The sequence below is a fragment of the Python bivittatus genome, unplaced genomic scaffold, assembly GCF_059951505.1.
Source record: "Python bivittatus isolate LINGU-HERP-01145 unplaced genomic scaffold, Pbiv_v1 ctg000480_np1212, whole genome shotgun sequence".
Lineage (NCBI taxonomy): Eukaryota > Metazoa > Chordata > Lepidosauria > Squamata > Pythonidae > Python > Python bivittatus.
The window spans coordinates 24,850,340-24,871,114 of record NW_028277075.1 but is presented as its reverse complement, the minus strand read 5'-3'; the positions used below and the strand labels follow the sequence as shown (position 1 = coordinate 24,871,114).

At 37.6% G+C, this 20,775-nt stretch overlaps 1 protein-coding gene across 3 annotated transcripts; it reads right to left on the bottom strand.

Annotated features, from left to right (window-relative positions):
* Positions 1–264: 264 nt before the first annotated feature.
* Positions 265–17,709, bottom strand: LOC103049101 (carbohydrate sulfotransferase 9-like). 3 transcript variants are annotated; one of them, XM_025170163.2, is made up of 3 exons: positions 16,245–17,709; positions 5,571–5,711; positions 265–2,251 (listed from the first exon to the last, which is right to left on the bottom strand). In XM_025170163.2, the coding sequence occupies exons 2-3, from the start codon at positions 5,662–5,664 to the stop codon at positions 1,425–1,427; spliced, it is 921 nt and encodes a 306-aa protein (XP_025025931.1). In that variant the 5' UTR covers positions 5,665–5,711; positions 16,245–17,709; the 3' UTR covers positions 265–1,424. The 3 variants fall into 3 exon arrangements, with proteins under 3 accessions (XP_025025931.1, XP_025025932.1, XP_007433737.1); XM_025170164.2 differs by having other exon boundaries at positions 16,397–17,709; XM_007433675.4 differs by having other exon boundaries at positions 16,249–17,707.
* Positions 17,710–20,775: the final 3,066 nt, after the last annotated feature.

The window sequence follows — 20,775 nt, the reverse complement described above, 5'->3', positions numbered from 1 at the left end:
ATGGGTATAATTATCAAAGGTGTGATTCCATTTTCAGTTGATATTACTAGTAGAATAAATTCCCCTCCCCTTGCAGCCTCAGATGTGTCCTCCAAAACTGCTCCTGAAAGTTGGAGAGTCCATTGTGGAAGTTCAGGGGGACATGTGGTAGATGAGAAGGGAGAAGAGCAAAGAGAAATATACTTAATGTGATATTAAATATAGCTCCAACCATCATACCCTAAATGCGGACTTCCATGCCAAAGTCCACTCAATATGCCAAGACACATTTCAAGGTGGGTTTATTTTTCAGAAACACAAAATTAATATTCCGATAACAAAAATGTGAAAACGAAACATCAAATATATACAGAGATAGAGTCCAGTGAATGCTTGTGAAAGCAATGTGTTCTTGCATGCTGGTCACATACAATCTGCAAGTCATAAACTGGAAACAAATTTCAAGTGCTCAGTGTCAAGGTTCATGCAACTCATTAAATTGTGATGCGGTTTGCTTCTTTGTTACTTAGTGCAATGGATAGACCCAGACGCTTTGATTTGTAGTATAGCATAGTGTATAGTGTGATGTGTAAATAAACAGCAAAATATGGTTTATTCAACAAACAATGATTACCAAAATGATGGTTTATTTATGTATTACATTTAGGCATCACGTGATGCCTAAATGTAAAACAACTCTGGGTGGCTCACAATATCAACAGGAAGCAAAATAAAAACACAATATAATATAGTGAACCTGGTGGTTTGGAAATCTGGAAATCATATGTAGGAAATCTTAATAACAAAAACAATCATGCCTCTGTCAGCCAACATTGGTACAGAATGAATAGAGAGAGTTGGTTTTTCTAGCAGAATAGATTTTAAAAAATCATTTTAAGAAGAAAGGAAATATAACTGTTGTTATAAATATGATTTGGATTTGTGTGAAATCAGAGTCTCATTATAAAGATACACCAAGTTCATTCATGGAAGAAACAGTAATTATACAAATTGTTGCAAGATTTCCACAAAGCTTTTCAATTCTCATTATATTGCATAACTGCAGTTTTTAAATTACTTGTGTGGTTTAAAGTGAGTATGTGAAATAAGATTCTGTTGACTGCAGTTTTAAAATTCTCTTTCTCCATTTCCACCAAGAAAGTTTTCAAGAAAGCTTACATCAAAATTAAATTATATTTATGAATACATTCAAAAGAAACTGTGCTGAAATAAAACAAGTTATCAGTAAAATCAAATTTACAGAATTTACAGAATAATAAAATAAAATGTTTGACATCTCAATGAAATCAGCGAAGGTACCAAGTAAACATCTTTAAGGAGGCAATTCATGAACAGATTGCCACCTAAGGAAATGTATTTTTTCTAGCAAATCCTTGCCTTACTCCCAAAAGTAGGAATCCAGAAAACAGAGGTATGACTAACCTCTAAAATGACATTTCCATTCGAACAGTAAAAGAATAATTAAACAAAGAGAAATCCATCTGATAAACATCCGTGATTTTCTGTATTTGGTCCCAGTTCAGTTTTTTTAGATACTGGGTGGTGATGTCCTTGTTTGTCCTTTCCGTATAGAGCTTACTGTTTGGATAACGGACCCTCTGTGGAGCTTTGATTCTGCTGAGAACATGACTGACATCCTGATCCAGTGTCTCATACTTTCCCAGAATGTCATAGTGAATGTTGCAGGGATCACACAACTGGAACATTGGCTTCCAATGTATATCCAAATGCTTCGTATCGCGTGTCACAACAAAGTTTACAAACTCTTGGAAAGTTACATTCCCCGTAAGGTTTTTGTTCTTCCTAAACAAGGCTTTGATCTCATTGGCCACTGTGATGCTATAGTAAGGTTCAAGGTGCAAGAACTTGTCTCTGTAAGCAGAGACCAGTCTTTCTAGAGGATGTCTGGTAATCATCACTTTAGTGAAGGAGTTCAAAAGTTCTTGTTGTTGTTTGGATGGATAAGAACTCAACCGCTTTAGAAGATTTGTTTTATGAATCTCATCTTGGTTTACTTCAAAGACGTCCCTGCTCAGGTTGAGTGTGAGGAGCAAAACAATTTTCTTCCAGATAGAACAGCCTACCTTTGGCACCTCACAATAGATGAATTTGTAGTTCTCATCCACAAAGAGCTGTCTAGCCACATATTCATCTAGCTTTTTTTCTGAACTCGAGAAATTCTTGTTCTGGCAGATGGAATGCAAGCTGTCTTTACGGTCCTTTTGCGTTTTCAACCAATCTTCTTCATGATCTGGAAGAAAAATTCAAACCTTGTTGAGACATTTTTTTAAAAGTAACAGCTTAAAAAAATTCAGATCTGCAATCCTGTATGTCATCTTTGGATGGGAATTTGGTGAATTATAGTTCAGCAATATTTTAATTACTCCTGGTCAACTGTGTTGTGGGAACTAATTGCCATGGGATTAATTAACCACTTCTTCCTTTGAGATAGAGATGAAATCTTGGGGTCTCTCTAGTCATTCCATTTTATGAGGGTTCTTTGCTTTCCAAGGACTAGACACACCACAGCGTAGCAGATCTGTACACAATGCTTTATTTCAGTACACACCTTCTCCAACAGCAGGCTATTGTTCTGGGTTAACTCCACCCTTCTAGGCCTTGCAAGTTGATATTGCCACACAAATATGTCTTTAATATTCAATCCTTTAATACTCAATCCAAACAAAAGTCTCAAAGTCTGTAAAGTAGCATAGAACTTTTGCCTCCTTCCAAAGGTTCTTGCACTAGTTGGGATGAGGTATTGCTCAGTGTGGTTGCTCCTTTTCTGGTTGCTGCCAAGCTCCAAGCACTGCTCTTAAGCAGTATTGTTTTTTGAGCACTCCAGCTCAGCTTGAGAGCTGACCTCCTGGCAGGAATCCCACCAGGATATGCTGCTTACCATAGTTTGTGGAACTGGCAGTTGACTGATAGTCCTCTTGCCTGCCTGTAATAGTTATCAATCTCCAAATATTGCCTCCCGTTTCCCCATCTGCTTGCTGTTTTCTTATCTCCTTTTCTCCTACATACCCACACACGGTCTGTCTTAGTGGTTGTTTTGTAAGCTAAGGGCCTGGGTAGGGTGAGGCTGCTTCTGGACATCGGCAGGTCCTTGAAAATGCCAGCGTGTGGCTCAATTAGCCAGGCAGCTGGAACGCCTGCGTGGATGTTTCTAAGTAAACTTGGGAGTGAATGAATGTATGAATGCATGAGCCCATCTCTCAGGTTTCTAGCCTTTGGGAAACAGCATGAGCTGTGCTAAGTCTTGGGGAAGTAGAGTGGGAAGCATTTCTGCCTTGCTGCAGCTGCTTTTCCCAAGTGCAGACAGCAATCCCAGCTTCACTTCCTCACACGCTTACGTGGCTCTTTGGTTTTCAAGTCCCCCCACCTTACACAGGAAATATTGAGTAGAGTGCTATAGGGCTGTGCCTTGGACCCTGTGCTATTCCACATTTTTATCAATGACTTGAATGAGAGAGCTGAGTTGATACTTTAAAAGTTTGCAGATGTTATAAAGCTTGGGGGGGGGGGCAGCTAATGCTCTGGAGGAATATGAGAAATTTCAGAAAGATCTAGAAAGGCTGGACCTGTGGGTTCAAATGAATAAGATTTCCATCTTTTAACAGGAGGACATGTAAAGTTCTGCATCTGGATGGGAAATGTAAGGCACAAGTGTAGGGGAGGAAAAATCTGGTTTAGCAGTACAGGTAGTCATCGACTTACAACCATTCATTTAAGGACCGTTCAAAGTTGCGACAACACTGAAAAAAGTGACTTACGACCAGTCCTTGCACTTACAACTGCTGCAGTGTCCCCGTGGTCACATGATAAAAATTTGTGCACTTGGCAACTGGTATGTATTTACAATGGTTGCAGAGTCCCAAGGTCATGTGATCACATTTTTGTGACCTTCCCAGGGCTTCTGACAAGCAAAGTCAATGGGAGAAGCCAGTTTAAATTAACGACCATGTGATTCACTTAACAATTGTGTGATTCACTTAACAGCTGTGGGAAAAAAGATCATAAAATCGGGCGTGACTCACTTAGCAATCACATTGCTTAGTGACGGAAGTTCTTCTCCCAATTGTGGTCATAAGTCAAGAACTACCCGTAGTACATATGAAAAGGATCTGGATGTCCTTGTTGACCACATGTTCAGTATGAGCCAATGGTGTGATGCAGCTGCTAAAAAGGTAAATGTTACCTTGTAGTACACTCATTAATTTGAATGAATAAAAATTATGTATTTATTATTGCAGCTCATAATTGCAGCTGTGGGCAGTGCACATAGAATTTAAAGCAAACAAAATCAAAGCCAATTAATAATCAAATAATGGTGGCCAAGGACAAACCTAATTCAAATAATAAAAAGCCCAAAGTCACGATGAGGCTTCCACCTAATTCCAGATCCCACGCATGAGATGTCCATGAGATGTACACAATGCTAGCAGGATTGGGGGCCCACATCTCTCAGGGGGCAGGTGCTGCAGCAGAGAAGGCATGCTTCCTGGCACTGTTTAATAGACAGGGCCCAGACCATGCCCACCCTCTCAGATCTCATGGGCTCGTCAGAAACAGAGAGAGTCCTGCCAATAATCTGATCATTTAGTAACCTATGTCTAAAGACACAGCAAGAATTATTTGGCAAAGGCCAACATTTATCATCACTGACATTTTTGCAGATTGCCAGAAGAATAAAAAACAACCTTAAGGGTTTTTTTCCCCTTTTTTCTTTTCTTTTCGTTCTTAAGATCATGTGCATTTATTTTAGATAATCACAAATAATGGTGACATTAATGTAAATATTAACATTTAGAGTTTTGCAATGATTTGCAATTATTTCTCAAAATGATATCATGATTAGGTTCAGTTAAGCACTGAATCACTGAAATAATGAAATAATGATTTTTAAATCTTATGACAATTGTAAATTCTGTTTATTTACTGTTGCTTTATTTTCTATCCACTATGTCTTTTGTCATTTTCTTTTTTTCCTGTTGTCTAGTCATTTATGTTAGTCTTTAATATTGATTTTTAAAAAGAAGCTAAGGTGAAAGATTAAGGGCATATGTGTACATTTCAGTGAGAAGAGTTTTCATGTTTAAAACTGAGAGGATGGCAAGCCTATTGGTCATTGCAAATGTAAGGAAGCATGTGGCTTGCTTAACACTTCTGTTTGTGAAGTCTGTAAAACCAACAGTGATGTCTGTAGAATAGAGCTTGTTTGGTTTTTACATAATTTGCTATTCAAAACCACACCAAGAGTTAGCAGAATCAACAGTACATTCTGTGGTCTATCATGTATTAACCTGTGTTTGTCCCTTACTACAAGACATAGTTCAGCTCATTGTTCCTGTACCCTTCCTGTCATTGATTTCAACACATCTGTTTCCCACCCCTTCTCTTTTATTCTTAGTCTTATTTCCTTATTCTATCAGTGCAGAGTTTACATAGTTCCATTCATCTATCATAGTTGTCTTGCTACTTTTTTTTTTGGTATCTACTTTAGTGGGAATTAAATGTGATTGAGCCCACATTCTGAAATCTAGTTAATTCATGATCCAGTGTCTTACCTGTTATTTCCGTGTTCCAATAAATGGAAAAAAATAATCCAAGCAGTGCACCAAGCAGGAGAAAAATGAAGAACTTTTCAAGCAGGCGATTCATTATGTTTTCCTAACAGGCCAAACGCCGTAACCTTTTTATGTTGGATTCTAAATAATCAGAAATATAACAAGCATGTTATAAAAAGGACTTCAAAAAAAGTAACATCTCACAAGAGAAACTTTTCACAGTTTGTTGAAGGAAGTTTGCATGATTTCACATACATATATAAACATAAACAGTATCTGATATGATAAAGTACATCAGGGAGCACAGCCTTGGGTTGCTGAGGACTGTGCTTGACCTCTCAGTGCAGTACCTCAAACAAGACAAAAACTGAATTTGATTTAAGCTAAATGAAATGTAAACTTCACTACAATTACATTGATTCAATGTATTTAATAATTTTCTCCTTTAGCTATACTACATACTACAATTTTATAGCAATCTATGAGATACTCTGGTACCACCTTCAGGCTTTGAGTACTATCTATCCATGTTCTGCGGGCACTCTGCTCTGGATTCTGTTCAGAGCCAGAAGAAGCAAGGCAAAATGGAATCTGGATCAGGGCATCACTTCTCAAATAAATTTAGTATAATTAAAGTGACCCTCATCAGCCACTTATTAGTTCCATCAATTGGGAATTATGCCACTTTGATCTCCTAAGCCAGGTCCTTTTCCATAAAGGATCTTCTCTCTCCAAAAAGAAAATCAAAAACCTGTGGTGACATCAATTGCATGTGTAGAGTGATCACATACCTATAGCTAAATGCTCTAATTTGGTGCAAAAATTACAGGCAGCCCATCTACCTTGCATGGTGGCCCTCTTAAAAAATGATGGGGGAACATGATTTTAATACACAAATACTCCCTCAATCCTACCTATCCCTTATTTGCCTCTGGACAAAGCATAAACTATGCCATCACCTTGCTTCATTCGTGGAATTTTACAGGGAGTCCAGACAACACAATTTGCCACTCATGCCCTTCTGATATTTTCTTGCTTCTTCTGTTTTTTTACAGGCAAAATCCATTAGGGAGAGAAGAATTGCACCCAGCATTCCAAGAAGCTTCAGTCCTTGCAACAGCTTGCCTGGCTGAAGAGATCAATCAGGTTGCCAACTTCAGCAGGCTTTGTTTGCTCAGGCAATATCTGATATTTCAAGATAAAATTCCAGGAGGTGGCAAAGGGGACCTGGCCTTTTTTATGGAGAGCTCCTTGAAAGGCTTCAAGGATGGAGTTATTTGAGTAAAGTGAAGACCAATGGGGGAGCTTCTGAATTTCACTTAAGCTCTTCATAATTTGAGTGGGAATAAGGCCATTTCAATCTTTCCCCTCAGTTCCTCTAGAGTCTGGAGGTTCTTCCAAGTTCCTGATATTTCATTATTTCAACATTATATCTTTTGTCTTCATCTTTCATTTGGGAAAAATAAATCAGTTGCTAAAATCGTGTACTTCTACATGCATAAAATATGGGTTTATACTATTTTAGTATGGATTTGACATGTTTATAAAAATTTTGGAGGGTCAGAGTCCAACAGGACACACCATCTTCCTTAAAAGAAAAGCAGGCCAATTAATCTGTCAACCTAGAAACCAAGGAAATGAGCCCTAGGATTAGCACAGAAAACAACAGATGCAGACTGCAGCACTCCCAAAGATGTCAGAGGGAACGTGCCCTGGAAGATGACTACCAGCAGCCCTTGGGAATGCTAAGCGTATGTAAAGGACCGGAAGATAGTAGGATTAAGTGTGACTGCTTGCCAAGAGAAGACATCCACCAGGAGCTGACAATCTGATCTAAATGTGGATTAACACCATTCCCCCCCAAGATTTTTTTTCATTGTTTTTACTGAAGTATGACTAACATTATCAGCTAACTAAATTAACATAAATCCAAGATGCAGAGAGAGAAAAAGATATAGAAAATACAAAAAAATCTACTAAAAAATAGGTAAAGATGCAAGTACAATACATGTACAAATTTACCATATATGTAAAGTATTACCATGGTCTATTGCTATTGAGGTAAACCATAAAATCCATCCATATTTGATAGAATTGTGGTTCCTGCCTCTTATGTCTCATTATTTAACTCTGTGATTTTTTTCTAATGTGGCAGTTGAAGAGACCTTGTTAATCCACATCTCAGTTGTTACGTTATCTAGAGTTATCCAATGTTGGGCAATTATTATTTTAGCTGCTAAAATTAAATAGATAATAAATTCCTTATTTTTAAGCTTGAGGTTTGGTCCTGTTAATAAATGCAGTAAGCCTACCTCTGGGGAGCATTCAATTATTTGTTTAGTAATGGTACTTACCTCCCCCCAGAAATTACACCAAAAGCATATAGCTTTATTGCATGACCACCACAAATGAAAGAATGACGCTTTCTTTCAGAGTGAATATTCTATCAACTCCTCACTACAGTGCCTCCAGAAAATCAAAGATGTACATATAGATGAAGATGAAATTATGGTCTCATTTGATGTCACAGCACTCTTTACGTCCATAAACCCAGAACTAGTGAAAGAATCCATATCAGCAGTACCACACAACACACCCGACCTAACCAAATACACCCAGATCAAAATATCCAGAATCATGGACCTCATCAACCTATGCTTCACTACCTATTTTCAGTTTGATGGACAAATATACCAACAAATCGGATGCACACCCATGGGATCACCACTGTCAGGACTCATAGCAGAGATTGTAATGCATCGCCTAGAAGCTATAGCATTTCCACACGTACAGCTTAAAGTATGGATCCGGTATGTAGATGACACGTTTGTTATAATAAAAAAGGAACAACTACAGAAGACACATGAAACCATCAACAACATCTTCAGAGGAATAAAATTCACCAGAGAGGAAGAAAAAAACAACACACTACCCTTCCTAGATATCCTCATCAGCAGAGGAAACAACAGTAAATTAGAAACCCAGATTTATCGGAAGACAACCCACACTAATCCAGTACTCCATTACCAAAGTAACAACCCAACCTCCCACAAGAGGAGCTGTGTAAGAACATTATTCAAGCGAGCACAAATGCATTGCAGCAACCCAGAACAGCAGAAAAAGGAAACAGACCACCTATACAACATCTTCCAACAAAATGGATATCCACGCAACTTCATCAAAAAGTGCCTGACCACTCAACCTACTACAACACAACCAACACAAGCTATGAAAAGGATCACACTGCCATACATCAGAAATGTCTCAGAAACCACCAACAGAGTATTACAGCCACATGGCATCTCTGTAGCACACAAACCAACTAAAGCCCTCCAAAATATCTTAAGTAAACCAAAAGACCCAGTAGCACAAGAAGAAAAAACAGGAGTCATTTACAACATACAGTGCAAGGACTGTAACAACCACTATGTAGGACAGACAGGCAGAAGGCTGGCAGAGCGCATCCACGAGCACCAACTAGCAGTCAGAAGACATGATGAAAACTCCTTAATCTCACAACACATGGACAGACTGAACCATAGTTTTAACTGGGAAACTCTCAGCATTTTAGACCAAGCTAAATCCAAAAATGCAAGGGAATTCTTGGAAGCTTGGCATTCAGACAAGGCAACCATCAACAGACACATAGAAATAAACAGCATCTACACACTATTCAAAAGAGACAATAGAAAAGAAAAAAGAAAAGACCAGAACATCTCCTCACCAGCAATCATCACCCAGATCAGCAGAGGTTACCACCAGGCACACAATCAAGCAGGGAACAATGCCCTAATCAAGGAACTGCCAGAGGAACAAAACAAACCCCCCACCCCCACCAACACTGGCAGGGCAGGCCACAGTATATAAACAGAGAGCAAACCCCATCCCATTCTAGCACTGAAGAAGTTACCTAGCTGGGTAATGAAATGTTTGTAAGAAAAAAACCAAGCTCAGAGGACCCCAAGGACTCCACAATGACACTTTTTTATGACAACTTCTCCAACATTTGGAAGAATAATTTTGATATATACAGTATGAATCTGGCTGGAGTCAAATGCCAGCAACGTGTAATCTTCCACTGCAGTCTTTGCATTGAAGCTGAGGTGAATTTACCCATTTCCCATAATTCCTGCCAATTTGTCTCCTATCTGGATTTACCAAGATCAGTATCCCAAGCTTCCTTTAAACTATGGGGTGGATCTTACGAGACTAGGCTGAAGCTGCCATAATTAAAAGATGAAGCAGGCACATAAACAGGACAAAAAGCCAGGAATCTTATCTAAAAGATCCTTTTGAGGAGGTAGATAAGAAGGAAACCAGCCATTAAGGAAACAAAGGAAAAAATGTCACCTGAACCAGACAAAGGAAGTTGGGCCTGAGCACCTGGAAACTGCCCCCCCATCCCATCAACAGCTACCAGACCTATAAATTAACAAGGCAAGAGTAGCTGCCAGTCTTGTGAATCAACAATGCAAGGACTTTGGGGGATAAAAAAAGCTAGTGCCTGGCAGCCTAGTTTAGAAGGATATGGGTAAGTGTGGATGAGTGTGTACACGTGTGAGAAAGAGCAAACATACATTGTAACCAGTAAAGTTTTGCTGTTACTTTAAATTCACTGGGTCTATGTGTATTCCAAAGAAGCTGTTGTGCCTCAGTGTTGGTTGAAAGTGATGTGTGCGTGTCCCTAATTACTTCCCGCCTATTGCCCAGGCTGTGTGTCTTGTCTGCTCTCTGGAAAACCCAGGTAGAAAGCAAGGGAGGCTTACAAGATCCATGTCTCTCAACAGGCTGTGAGAGCGTGATTGAGTGACCCTAAGCGGAACCTGGGAGCGCCTATAACAGTCTCCTATTTCTAATTGCAAACAGTTGATTACGTGCCATCAAGTCGTTTTTGACTCCTAGCAACCACATAGATTTTTTCCATGATCTAATTGCAATAATAACCTATATACATTTTTGAGATTGTTCCTTTGAGTTGTTCTAAAGTAGTTAAGTATTAAATTCTCGAAATTGGTATAAGGCTGTGTTGCTGAAACTCTAACATTTCTATTGCCCAAAAGAGAATTGAGTTGATATCAGAAGAACCATGGTAACTTAACATCTGTTTGTTGCTCTATCTGATCTTTATTGAGAGGTTCTTTATTACTTTAAAAATTCTTTAGTCTATAAAGGCTGTATTCTCTCATAAATTTCATTTTAGCCAAACCATGATTATCGTGATCTGTATATGTTACTAAAGGAGTTAAAGGAGAAGTGTCATTTATCAAAGCTACGTATTTACTCTTCCAAACTTGAAGCATCACTTTAGTGAAAATATTTTTAATCTTTTTTATTCTAGAAAAATGTTTTGGATGAAAAAATATCCATTGATTTATTAAATTATTTGGTTGTAATATAGTTTCAGTTTGGATCCATTGCTTAAAAGAGTCTTTCATAATGAATCAAATCATATGCCCTAACTGCCTCTAGATAATATATTATCAAATTGGGTATGCCCCAGGCTCCCTCTTTCTGAGGTCTATATAACGTCCTTTTTTTATTCTCATTTTTTTTGCATGAAAGCAGAAGCTTTTTATTTTTATTTTTGCCAATGTCTTAAAGTCTGTTCTGGAATTTCCACTAGAAGGCATTGAAATAGAAAATTGAGCCTTGCAAGGATTTTCATTTTTACCACTGCAATTTGCCCTCAAAGGTTGAAATGTTTTGAAGCCCAGTTTTTCATTTCTCTGTTTCATTTCTTTTTTATTTATGAATATTTTAATAATAGTGATGCCCAAACATCTTAAAGATTTATATACTATTGGAATCACTAAATCTATAGAAAGTTCCTTTTGAATTTTGGGAGGAGTGTGAAAAAACATCAAATGTGATTTGTGAAAATTAACTGATAGTCTTGACACCTCTACAAATTCCTCTTAACTCCTTCTTAATATAGCTAGCTGAATGGGAAACATTTGAGAGAGTCAGAACCATATTATCCTCAAATAGATTGAAAAGATATGTCTTGTCACGCAATGCCAAGCCATAAATCTGATTGTTAGATCTAAGTGCTATTGCCAGCACTTCTAAAGCTAGGTTGAATAATAAAGGTAATAGGAGGCAACCCTGCTTGGTACCTCTTAAAATCGTAACAGAATCTAAATCACAACTGTTAAGTCTTATCTGAACTTCAGTTGGTCCATAAATATGCTCAATCATCTTACAAAAACCAGCCCCGAGTTTAAATTTGTTTAATATTTGTTTTAAGAATTGTAGTTTCAGAGAATCAAAGGCTTTAAATATATCTACAGAACATATGGCTAATGAAAGTTTATTAATTTTACTAATTTGTATAATATTTAATAATTTCCTGATGGGGTAGATATATTTCGATTTGGAATAAAACCATCTTGATCTATATGAATAATTTTACTTATAATCACTTTTAAACAGTTAGCTAACAATTTAGTATATGGTTTATAGTCTGTATTAAGAAGTGAGATGGGTCTGTACATTGCCAATTCCTGAGAATTTTTACCCAATTTAAGGATCATAATTATCTTAGATTGTTTCCAAGAGTCTGGCAAGGGGTCCCCCTGGTGCAAAGTATTGCATAAAAGTAGAAATTCAGGTATGAAGACTTTAAATTCTTTGTAAAATTCCCCTGACAGTCCATCAGGGCCAGGAGATATTCCATTTTGATTAGTGTTAAAGACTTCAGAGATTTCTGAAAGTGAGAAAAGAAATTCCATAAATTGTATATCCTCTGGAGCTAATACTGGGAATGTTAATCAATTTAAATATTGATTAATTTTTGTTAGTGATGAATTATTTAAGGAATATAATTGTTGAAAAAAATGTTTGAATCATTTACGTATATCTTTGGTTTTAGTCACTATTTCCCATTGCTGTTTTTAATTGCACTAATGCACTTTTCCCTTAGCTTTTTTCAGTTTATCTGTCAGTATTCTAGAATTTTAATATTGTGTTCATAGTATCTTTGTTTGGCAAAAATAATTTGAGAGGAGATTTTATCTGTCTCCAAATCATCTAACTCTCTCCTTTTATTTACCATCTGTTTATATATACTAGCTGATCCAGTTCTCTTATATTTTGCTAGCAGTTTGGTAATTTCTGAATAAAGCTTACTTGCCTTTTGTGATGGTATTTTTTTAATTGTGGTCATCTGGTTTATACACTCTCCTGTAAATACTGCCCTCATAGTATCCCACCTTATTCTTACTGATGTTTCATTTGTATTATTTTCTTGAAAAAAAATTCTCAAAGTTTGTGTTGTTGTTTTGCTGCTGCATTGTATAATAATCCAGAGGATTATTGTATAATTATCCAGAGGATTATTAATAAATCCAGAGGATCATTGGTTGCCCTCTCCCCTCTTTGGAAGAACTTTATAGTTCCCACTGCCTTAAGAAAGCTCAAAGCATTCTTAAGGACCCATCCCACCCGGGACATTCTTTTTTTGAACTGTTACCATCTGGCAGATGGTACAGGATAATGAAAACAAGGACCAATAGGCTGAAGAATAGCTTCTATCTTAGAGCTGTAACTATACTGAATTATATCGTATAGTGCAGTATTATTGCAGCATCAGGGGTTGTGCAATATGGAATGTGAAGGTTGTGTTTTATGTGTGTTATGTGTGTTTTGTGTTTTATGTGTTCTATGGTTTTTATATTTTTAAAGCTGCACTGGGGTGGCATTTAATTTCGTTGTACAAGTAGTACAATGACAATAAAGATTACTACTACTATAGGATTAAAACACCAATAATAAATAAATGTGATAATCTCTTCTAATTTGAACATAATAATCACTGCAGCATGATCTGATGTAAGTTTTGGTGCAATTTTAACTTGCAAAACATTTGAAAAAAAATTAGATATCCATATGTAGTCTATCCTAGAGAGGGATTTATGTCTGCCTGAATAAAATGTATGTGCTTTTATTGCAGGATTCATGATTGTCCCTGCATCTATAAATCCATGAGCATGCATTAAATTTTGAAATCATTCCAGTCTGAGGTTTTAATGCATCAATATTGAAGTCCCCTCTTATTATAAAATTATCTGCGGTTTTTTTTTACCATTCATAATCTTTTGTAAATAACTAATCCTGATTAGAAGTTAATGTTTTATAGTCAAATTTCCATTCTATAAATGTACATCTTCCTTCCCTATTTTTTAGAATCTTTTGAACTTTTAAATTTATGCCAACTTTGAAAAGAGTAGCTATTCCCCTTGATTTATTAGATCCTCCTACCAAAAACTGTTTATCAGAATACCTATTATTTAACCTTTTGTTGTTTATGTTTGTTGTAATACAACCATGTGAGGCTTAAATGATTTAACATAATTAACAATCCTTCTTCTCTTAACAGGATCTCCCAAACCTCTAACATTTAGAGAAATAATTCTACATTGCTCTCCCATTATACATGCTGTTTATTATATCAGGCAATGTAATGATAGATTCTGTGAGCAATGAGCTTTCAAAAATTTCCTGGATGTAAAAAAATATTAATTGCACTGAGAAATTAGGTAGAACTGTACCATTTCCCCCAAGATTAGATTGGCCTCTGCCCTGCAACTTTTCAAAAGGTTCTAAAGGTGTGGATGTGTTTCTGGCATGGAGGTCTGAGTATTCGAGCCCTTGCTATGGTTACTGTTTGCTTAGACTGACCTGACTCCTCAACTCTTATTTTATATTATGTTACTGGATTATTTTTAAACACTGTAAACTACCCAGAATCATTATTGTGAGATTGGTGGCTATATAAACTGAAAAAAAATCAATCAAATCTAAGGAAATCTGACCTGTTCGTTTTTAGCTGCACCTAGATAGGGAGTAAATAAGCTTTGGATTTTAAAACTCCCTTAGAGGGATTTTTTGCTAGAATAACTTCTGCAACAGCTCTCTTGAAAGCATGTGCTCTTTGTGTTCCTGGCACATGACAGTGACTTATTCCCCTGTGGAATTTGACCGTTGTACTCAAATTGCTTATTAGAGTTTGGATTCCTGGACTGATTCAAATAATAATATTACCTTATAGCTTGAACTTTGATGAAAGGCTAAACCTATTTTATGCTTGTTTTATAAACAAGCACAATTGTAAAAGAATTTCTTGATTTATGACCTGGCTCCTTACTTCGTACCTGAATCTAGTTAGGCTGTGAAACTGGGAAAAAGACATTATCAGGACCACATATACACTCAAAGTCAAAAGATAGGAAAGGTGTGTAAGGCACTCTTTGCTACCCAAGTTTCAAAGAGCCAAACAAAAACTTGAGACAAGACTTCTGTGAAAGTTAAAAGATGTATTTTGATCAAGACACAACTGGGTGAGCCCAATCAACACCGTGGCAATGAATGCTGATTGAAACCACACCTTGCAAAGCAAACATCAGAGGCTTTATAGAAAGGTACAGGTGTAAAAAAAATCAAATCAGATAGTGCATCCTCTCATGCCCATACAAAGGATTTTTGGGATGGTCCAAGGGAGGGGTAAAGGTGGGTCCTAAAGAGGTGAATCTAAGTTTAACTTTCTTTTCTTGTTACCAAGGAAACATCCTGTCAGTCTTTCTTATCTCTTCTTTGTTCCTCTTTGAAATTCAGGGTCCCTCTCTCTCTCTCTCTCCCTCCCTCTCGTTCTTTGCCTGGTACCAAGCTAATTTGCAACTTGTTTATTCAAAGACAGTCAGGCATCTAACAGCTGGCTGCCTCAAGGCAAAGGAAAATGGGGTGGGGGAAATTCTGTGCTTTTTAAAAGGCAAAAAGCAAGTTACAAGTTAAAGTTTTAAACATAATGTAAAATAGTGTGCACTATTAAATGTATGTTATACATCATGTGAAATATACATAGAGTATAAAATTGTGTATTAAAATAATGCCCTTCAGGTGGATAAACATATGCATATATTTATCAAACTATTCTCTCTTGGGTAAGCTGTGTTACACAGAGCACAGGAAAGAATAAGAAATAGTAAGCCTCCCCCCAAAAAATTAAAGGACTGAAATAAGTAAAGGAAATATACCCACCTCTAGTTTACACAAAGAACATTCACTGGACTTCCCCATAACATTCCATCTTTGCAAATTATTATTTCTCGCACTACATCTATAAGCCACTTCACATACTGCCTTTTCTTCTTTAACTTCTCTAGAGGCCCATCCATACAGGTAAATTAGGGCAACATATTTCAAGGAAAAAAACATTTTTCAAAGGGCGATGGTGCCGATTACGTGATTCGCTTAGGGTGCCACTTCCTGGCAGCTAATCTGGGCTTGCTATCATGGGTTCTTTTTCCTTTTTCCAAACAGTACCCAATTTTGACTTACACAGACTCAAAAGCACCAAAAACCACTGAACCCTAGACACTTGGGGTTTTATGTCTCCCTATAAGGGTTAGGGAGGTTTTTTGTATACAACACTATCCAAGATATAAAAGTGATATATACAACATGTGTGAGTCCTTCCTATAACTATTATCTTAACCTACACTCTATTGACTAAACAAACTTTTCTCTATACTATATTCTACTACTATTGCTATTACTATACACTATACTATTACTTCTACTACTAAGCTATATTCTACCACTACTGTTACTAGTATACTATTTCTGTTGCTCTTTTACTACTACTATTACTAGTATGCAAAAGGGTTGTGCTCTTACAGACCCAAGTCTCTCTCTCTCTTCCTCTGGGATTTCTTCTTCTTTTTCTTTAAATGGTCAGCTTGTAGACCTCTTGCACCTTTTTTTACATTGTGCTTTGTCTTGCTTGGCCGCTATACATCCTTTCTCTCGTTTGGACCTTCAACACCTACTTTCATTTGGCTAGTGGTGGTGGTGCTGCTGCTCCCGCTCCTCCTGTGAAACTACATGTGTCTCCTCTGTTCTCCTCCTCCACCCATGCCAAGATTACAGTGTTATTGGCACCTTTGCCTGCTCATGCAGGAGCGAAGTCCCACATAGGAGTGGAGGGAGGCAGCACAGGTGCCTGCAATTCTTTCTCCACAGCCTTTTCTTCCACATTCACCACTGAGCTTCTCAACTGGATAAGTAGCTTCAGAGAAAGTTGTTCCTCAAATCCTAATTAATTAACCCATCCCAATATTTTCAGCTTCAGAATAAATAAAAATAAAGCTTCAGGATAAAAGCTTAGACAGTCCTAGATCAATTGTTTTCTGTGTTTCTTGGATAGCATTCCAGTAATATATAGGCTCCTTACTCTATCCCATGCTTCCACTATTTCTACATTATTGAAATGGGTATCTTTGGGTGTATCTAAAAGGTAGGAGTTACAGCAGCTATTTCTCATGCAGATCAAGGCCAACTTTCCCATTTGATCAACACATGAGTATATCACATAGGTGTCTGCAACAAGGGAAAGGGGGTGACAAATGGCAACCTAGTCTACTCTTTCCCTATCTTAGTAGAAAGAGTAACATGGAAAAATAGACAATATTCCATAACCCTACTCCAAGTTTGGATTCTGTCCAGGTGAGTAGGACTGAGCTCACATATTGTACTAAGCCTTTATTCATTTAACTAAATAAAGCACAATTGGCTAGATTTGCACAATGAGCCAGGGTGGTACGGTGGTTAAGGTATTGAACTCACTCTCTGAGTGACTTTGGACTGATCACTATCAGCCTAACCCATCTCACAGGTTGACAAAGTCTGTAGGAAGGCTGACAAAATAACAGGAGAAACATAAACAACCAAGAAATGGGAGAGGAGTTTGGTCATTCCTTATCATAAATGGTAGAGCAGTCCAGGTTACAAACAGCTCAGAAGAAAGAGGTGGAGAATGTTTAAAGATTCTGCATTAATGAACTCATTAATAAATGAGAGCCGGAAGTTCCTATGTCAAGCTCTCACAAAAGAGCAAGGAAGCAAGAATGAATCAGACAGACTTCAATAAGGTGTTTCAATGCAAGGAGTGGGATAAAGGAGATAATCTTTTAATATTTCCTTCCCAGGTTTCCTGCAGCCTGGACTGAAGTTCTGTTTATGAGATAAGCTACTTCTTGGCAGCCTATCTCATAAACATGGCTCTGTCTTGGTTGCTTGTGTCTAACATTCCTCCTGTTACTCCCAGCTTCCCCAGAATCTGTCATACAGGATTATTGTGGGGAGAAATTGAAGGAGGGAGTTCTATGTAGGCCACCTTTTGCTCCTGAAGGAAAGGGAAGATATAAATCTAGCCAAAAATGAATAAATACAATAAGATAAACAGTGGCTGAATTCATACAAGAAGATAAACCAAAAACCAGGATGAAAAGCAATGTGTAAATCTAGCCTGGCAAAAGAAATTATCTATCTATCTATCTATCTATCTATCTATCTATCTATCTATCTATCTATCTATCTATCTATCTATCCTGCATCAGGGTCTTGGAATCTGATGGTATAGACATGATATAAATATTGCAATAAATATATCTCAAATTTGGGGCCGGTATCTCCAGCCACTGTTGTTAATAATGAGGGATAGTGGGAGCTGTAGTTCAGCAATAACTGGCAGGCCACAAGGTCCCCACCTCTGACCAAGGAGAAATGTTTTCCTTTGCAAAGATGGCTTTTCTGCAGCCAGGCTGCAGAAAATTTCATACTCTCAGCAAAATATCGAAAGAAGTCAGATACGCATGTCAGAAAAGCCTCCAAGAAAATATTAGAGGAAAAATCTGAATCTCCCCCCCAAAAAACGGGGGGGGGGGAGAAAAATAATGTTTAAACAAAGAGTTATTTATGTAGTTCAGAAAGAGAGAGAGAGTGAAAGAAAAGCTTAGAGAGACGGATTGGAGTGAGCAACCTGGCTGTTTTATATTGGCTTCTGAGAGGTAAGGAAGTAAGGACGAACCTTGCAATGAAATGCGGAAAGAAGGCAAGGAGATTTATTGAAAGATGGAGTAAGAGAATATTACCAATTCTCATTAACAGAGAGTGTCTACATTCTAGAAGGTGGAAAAATAAGCACTAGCTGGTAGTTTCGTCAAGGAGGAGAGATTCAGGAAAAGCAATATTGGTGGCAGTTAGGCCCTCCTAAGTCTCCAAAAATTCATCCAGAAGAATGCAAAGGCAAATGATACTAAGAAGGATAGGCTTAATGAGAATGAATGAATGAATGAATGAATGAATGAATGAATGAATGAATGAATGAATACGGAATGGATTGGCATGTTGCATTATTAAAGCATTGTTTATCTAACCATAATTTATTGAGTACGTCATGATTGGTTGGGTTCACACAGCTTGCTGAGCCAGAATCAACAAACCACTTTATATCTTAGCATGTTGGGAAAGCCAGTCCAATACATTTTAATTTGACCTTCAGTCAATCTCCCTGCTTACTTGTTGACTTCTTAAAATGGTTATTGAATTTCAGCCTTTTTTGTAATTATTTTTATTATTTGCTCTGGATTCTAGGTCCAGAAATGCTTGACATAATTTGATTTTTTTTTAAAGTGTAGTAATTCCTTATCGTTTGCTCTGGAGAGGAGCAGGAACTGCTGATTGCTTGCTCACCTAAATGGGAACCATTACTTCTACTGCTATCTCTGCTTGCTCAATCTAATGGAACAATCTGAAAAAGCAGTTGCCCTTGCAATACTGTCCAGAAGATGAATTGTCCTTTTTCCTTCTCCTGACACTGAACATGTTGGACATGTGGCCCTGAGAATTAGGATCAGCCATGGTCATCACTGGCTTTCCTTCCTAGTATACATCTTCAAATCATAATATATCGACACCCCGCTTCAGAATACTTTAAATTGTTAGAGGCTCTGCTCCCATCATTGGTTATGGCATAAAGAACGTAATCAGTCTCAGCAAAAGCACTTTCCCTCCACTTTAATTATTTCACTGTTCCAGCCCTTTCAGCTTCAAAGTGGTTGAAGCCCTTAAAAGTTTTAGCTTACAATGTACTTGACTAAGTTTGTGTTTATTTTTGAACTAGGTGGCATTATAGCAGTAAAAGGAGAGGATGGCCTCCCTTCTGTCTATATTAATGCATGGCTGCTACAAAATCTGATGATAGACTGAAATGCTCACTAACTGCAGAAGGGGATAAAGCCCAACTCCAGCAGTAGAAAAGGCTGCAATTGCCTACCTCAGAGAGGTGAAACACACACACCAGCCACTATAAGATCAAGCATTTCACCAGTTACAGTAACCCAGTTATGTGCATTCACTGAGCAATGACACATGCCAGGACTAGCGTTCCTAAGGTCTGGATTTCTCTGGAGAAAAAAAATCACTGGAGTCACTTGTTGAGATGGGCGGCTATAGAAATCAAATAAATAAATATCTGGATTTTTGCAGATAAACAAATGGAACATGATTAGTGGCAAACAGCAGACCCACTGCCTAATAAGGGATCACTAGAATGAGGTTTCCTGCACCGCGGTGTTCCTTCCAAGCCTCTAATTCTCTCTACCAACCCTCTTCCCTCAGATGGGGAAAGATTAGCACATCATGTTCCCCAAAGGCCTGAGAGATCTTTCCTTCTAAAACAATCTGCATTATGAAAACCATCTTCCACTAATTCCCCCACACCACCCCCAAACCATCCTTTGACCTATCTGGATTATTAAGAAATATTAACATTTTGTGATCAAATCCCAGGCAGCAGTCAGATTTTACTTTGAGGCAAGCCCATGATAATAATACTAACTTACTTGGAAAGCAGCTTCACAACTACCAACGGAAAGTATAAAGATCTCTTACCTTCTCCTTCTCCTTCTCCTTTCACTGAATCATCCCCTAGTCCAAAATCTCCTGGTATTATATAAGTTGCGGAGATCTTCTCCTACTTCCACTATCTGTATTGGAATTGAAGTCTTTGGGTGTGTACAAATGTACAGTACATAAAAAGGAGGAGTTACAATAACTAAACCTTCTGCAAATCAAGACCAGTGTCCCTGTGACATACAATTTCTTCTCAAAGATACATGTTTATCGGCAGCTGTATTGCTAATTCAACCACCAGTCTTATTCTTCCTGCACATTCAGTGCATTTCTGTGTCTACACACACACAGTGACACATACACCAAACATCTTTCAGGGTAACCAACATTAGACAGGAGAAAAGAAGTAATAAATAATAAGCCAAAGGAATTAAAGCATGAGATAAGGAAAAGAGAAGAAAATACAGTTAACACCAATGCCATCCACTTTAAAAGGGATCTTAACTGCTTCCAG

Excerpts from the sequence above, each read along its gene's own strand:
- LOC103049101 (XM_025170163.2), bottom strand. The coding sequence starts at position 5,664 with ATGAATCGCCTGCTTGAAAAGTTCTTCATTTTTCTCCTGCTTGGTGCA. Across the intron at positions 2,252-5,570 it reads TTGGAACACGGAAATAACAG|ATCATGAAGAAGATTGGTTG; the intron begins GTAAGACACTGG and ends TTTTTCTTCCAG.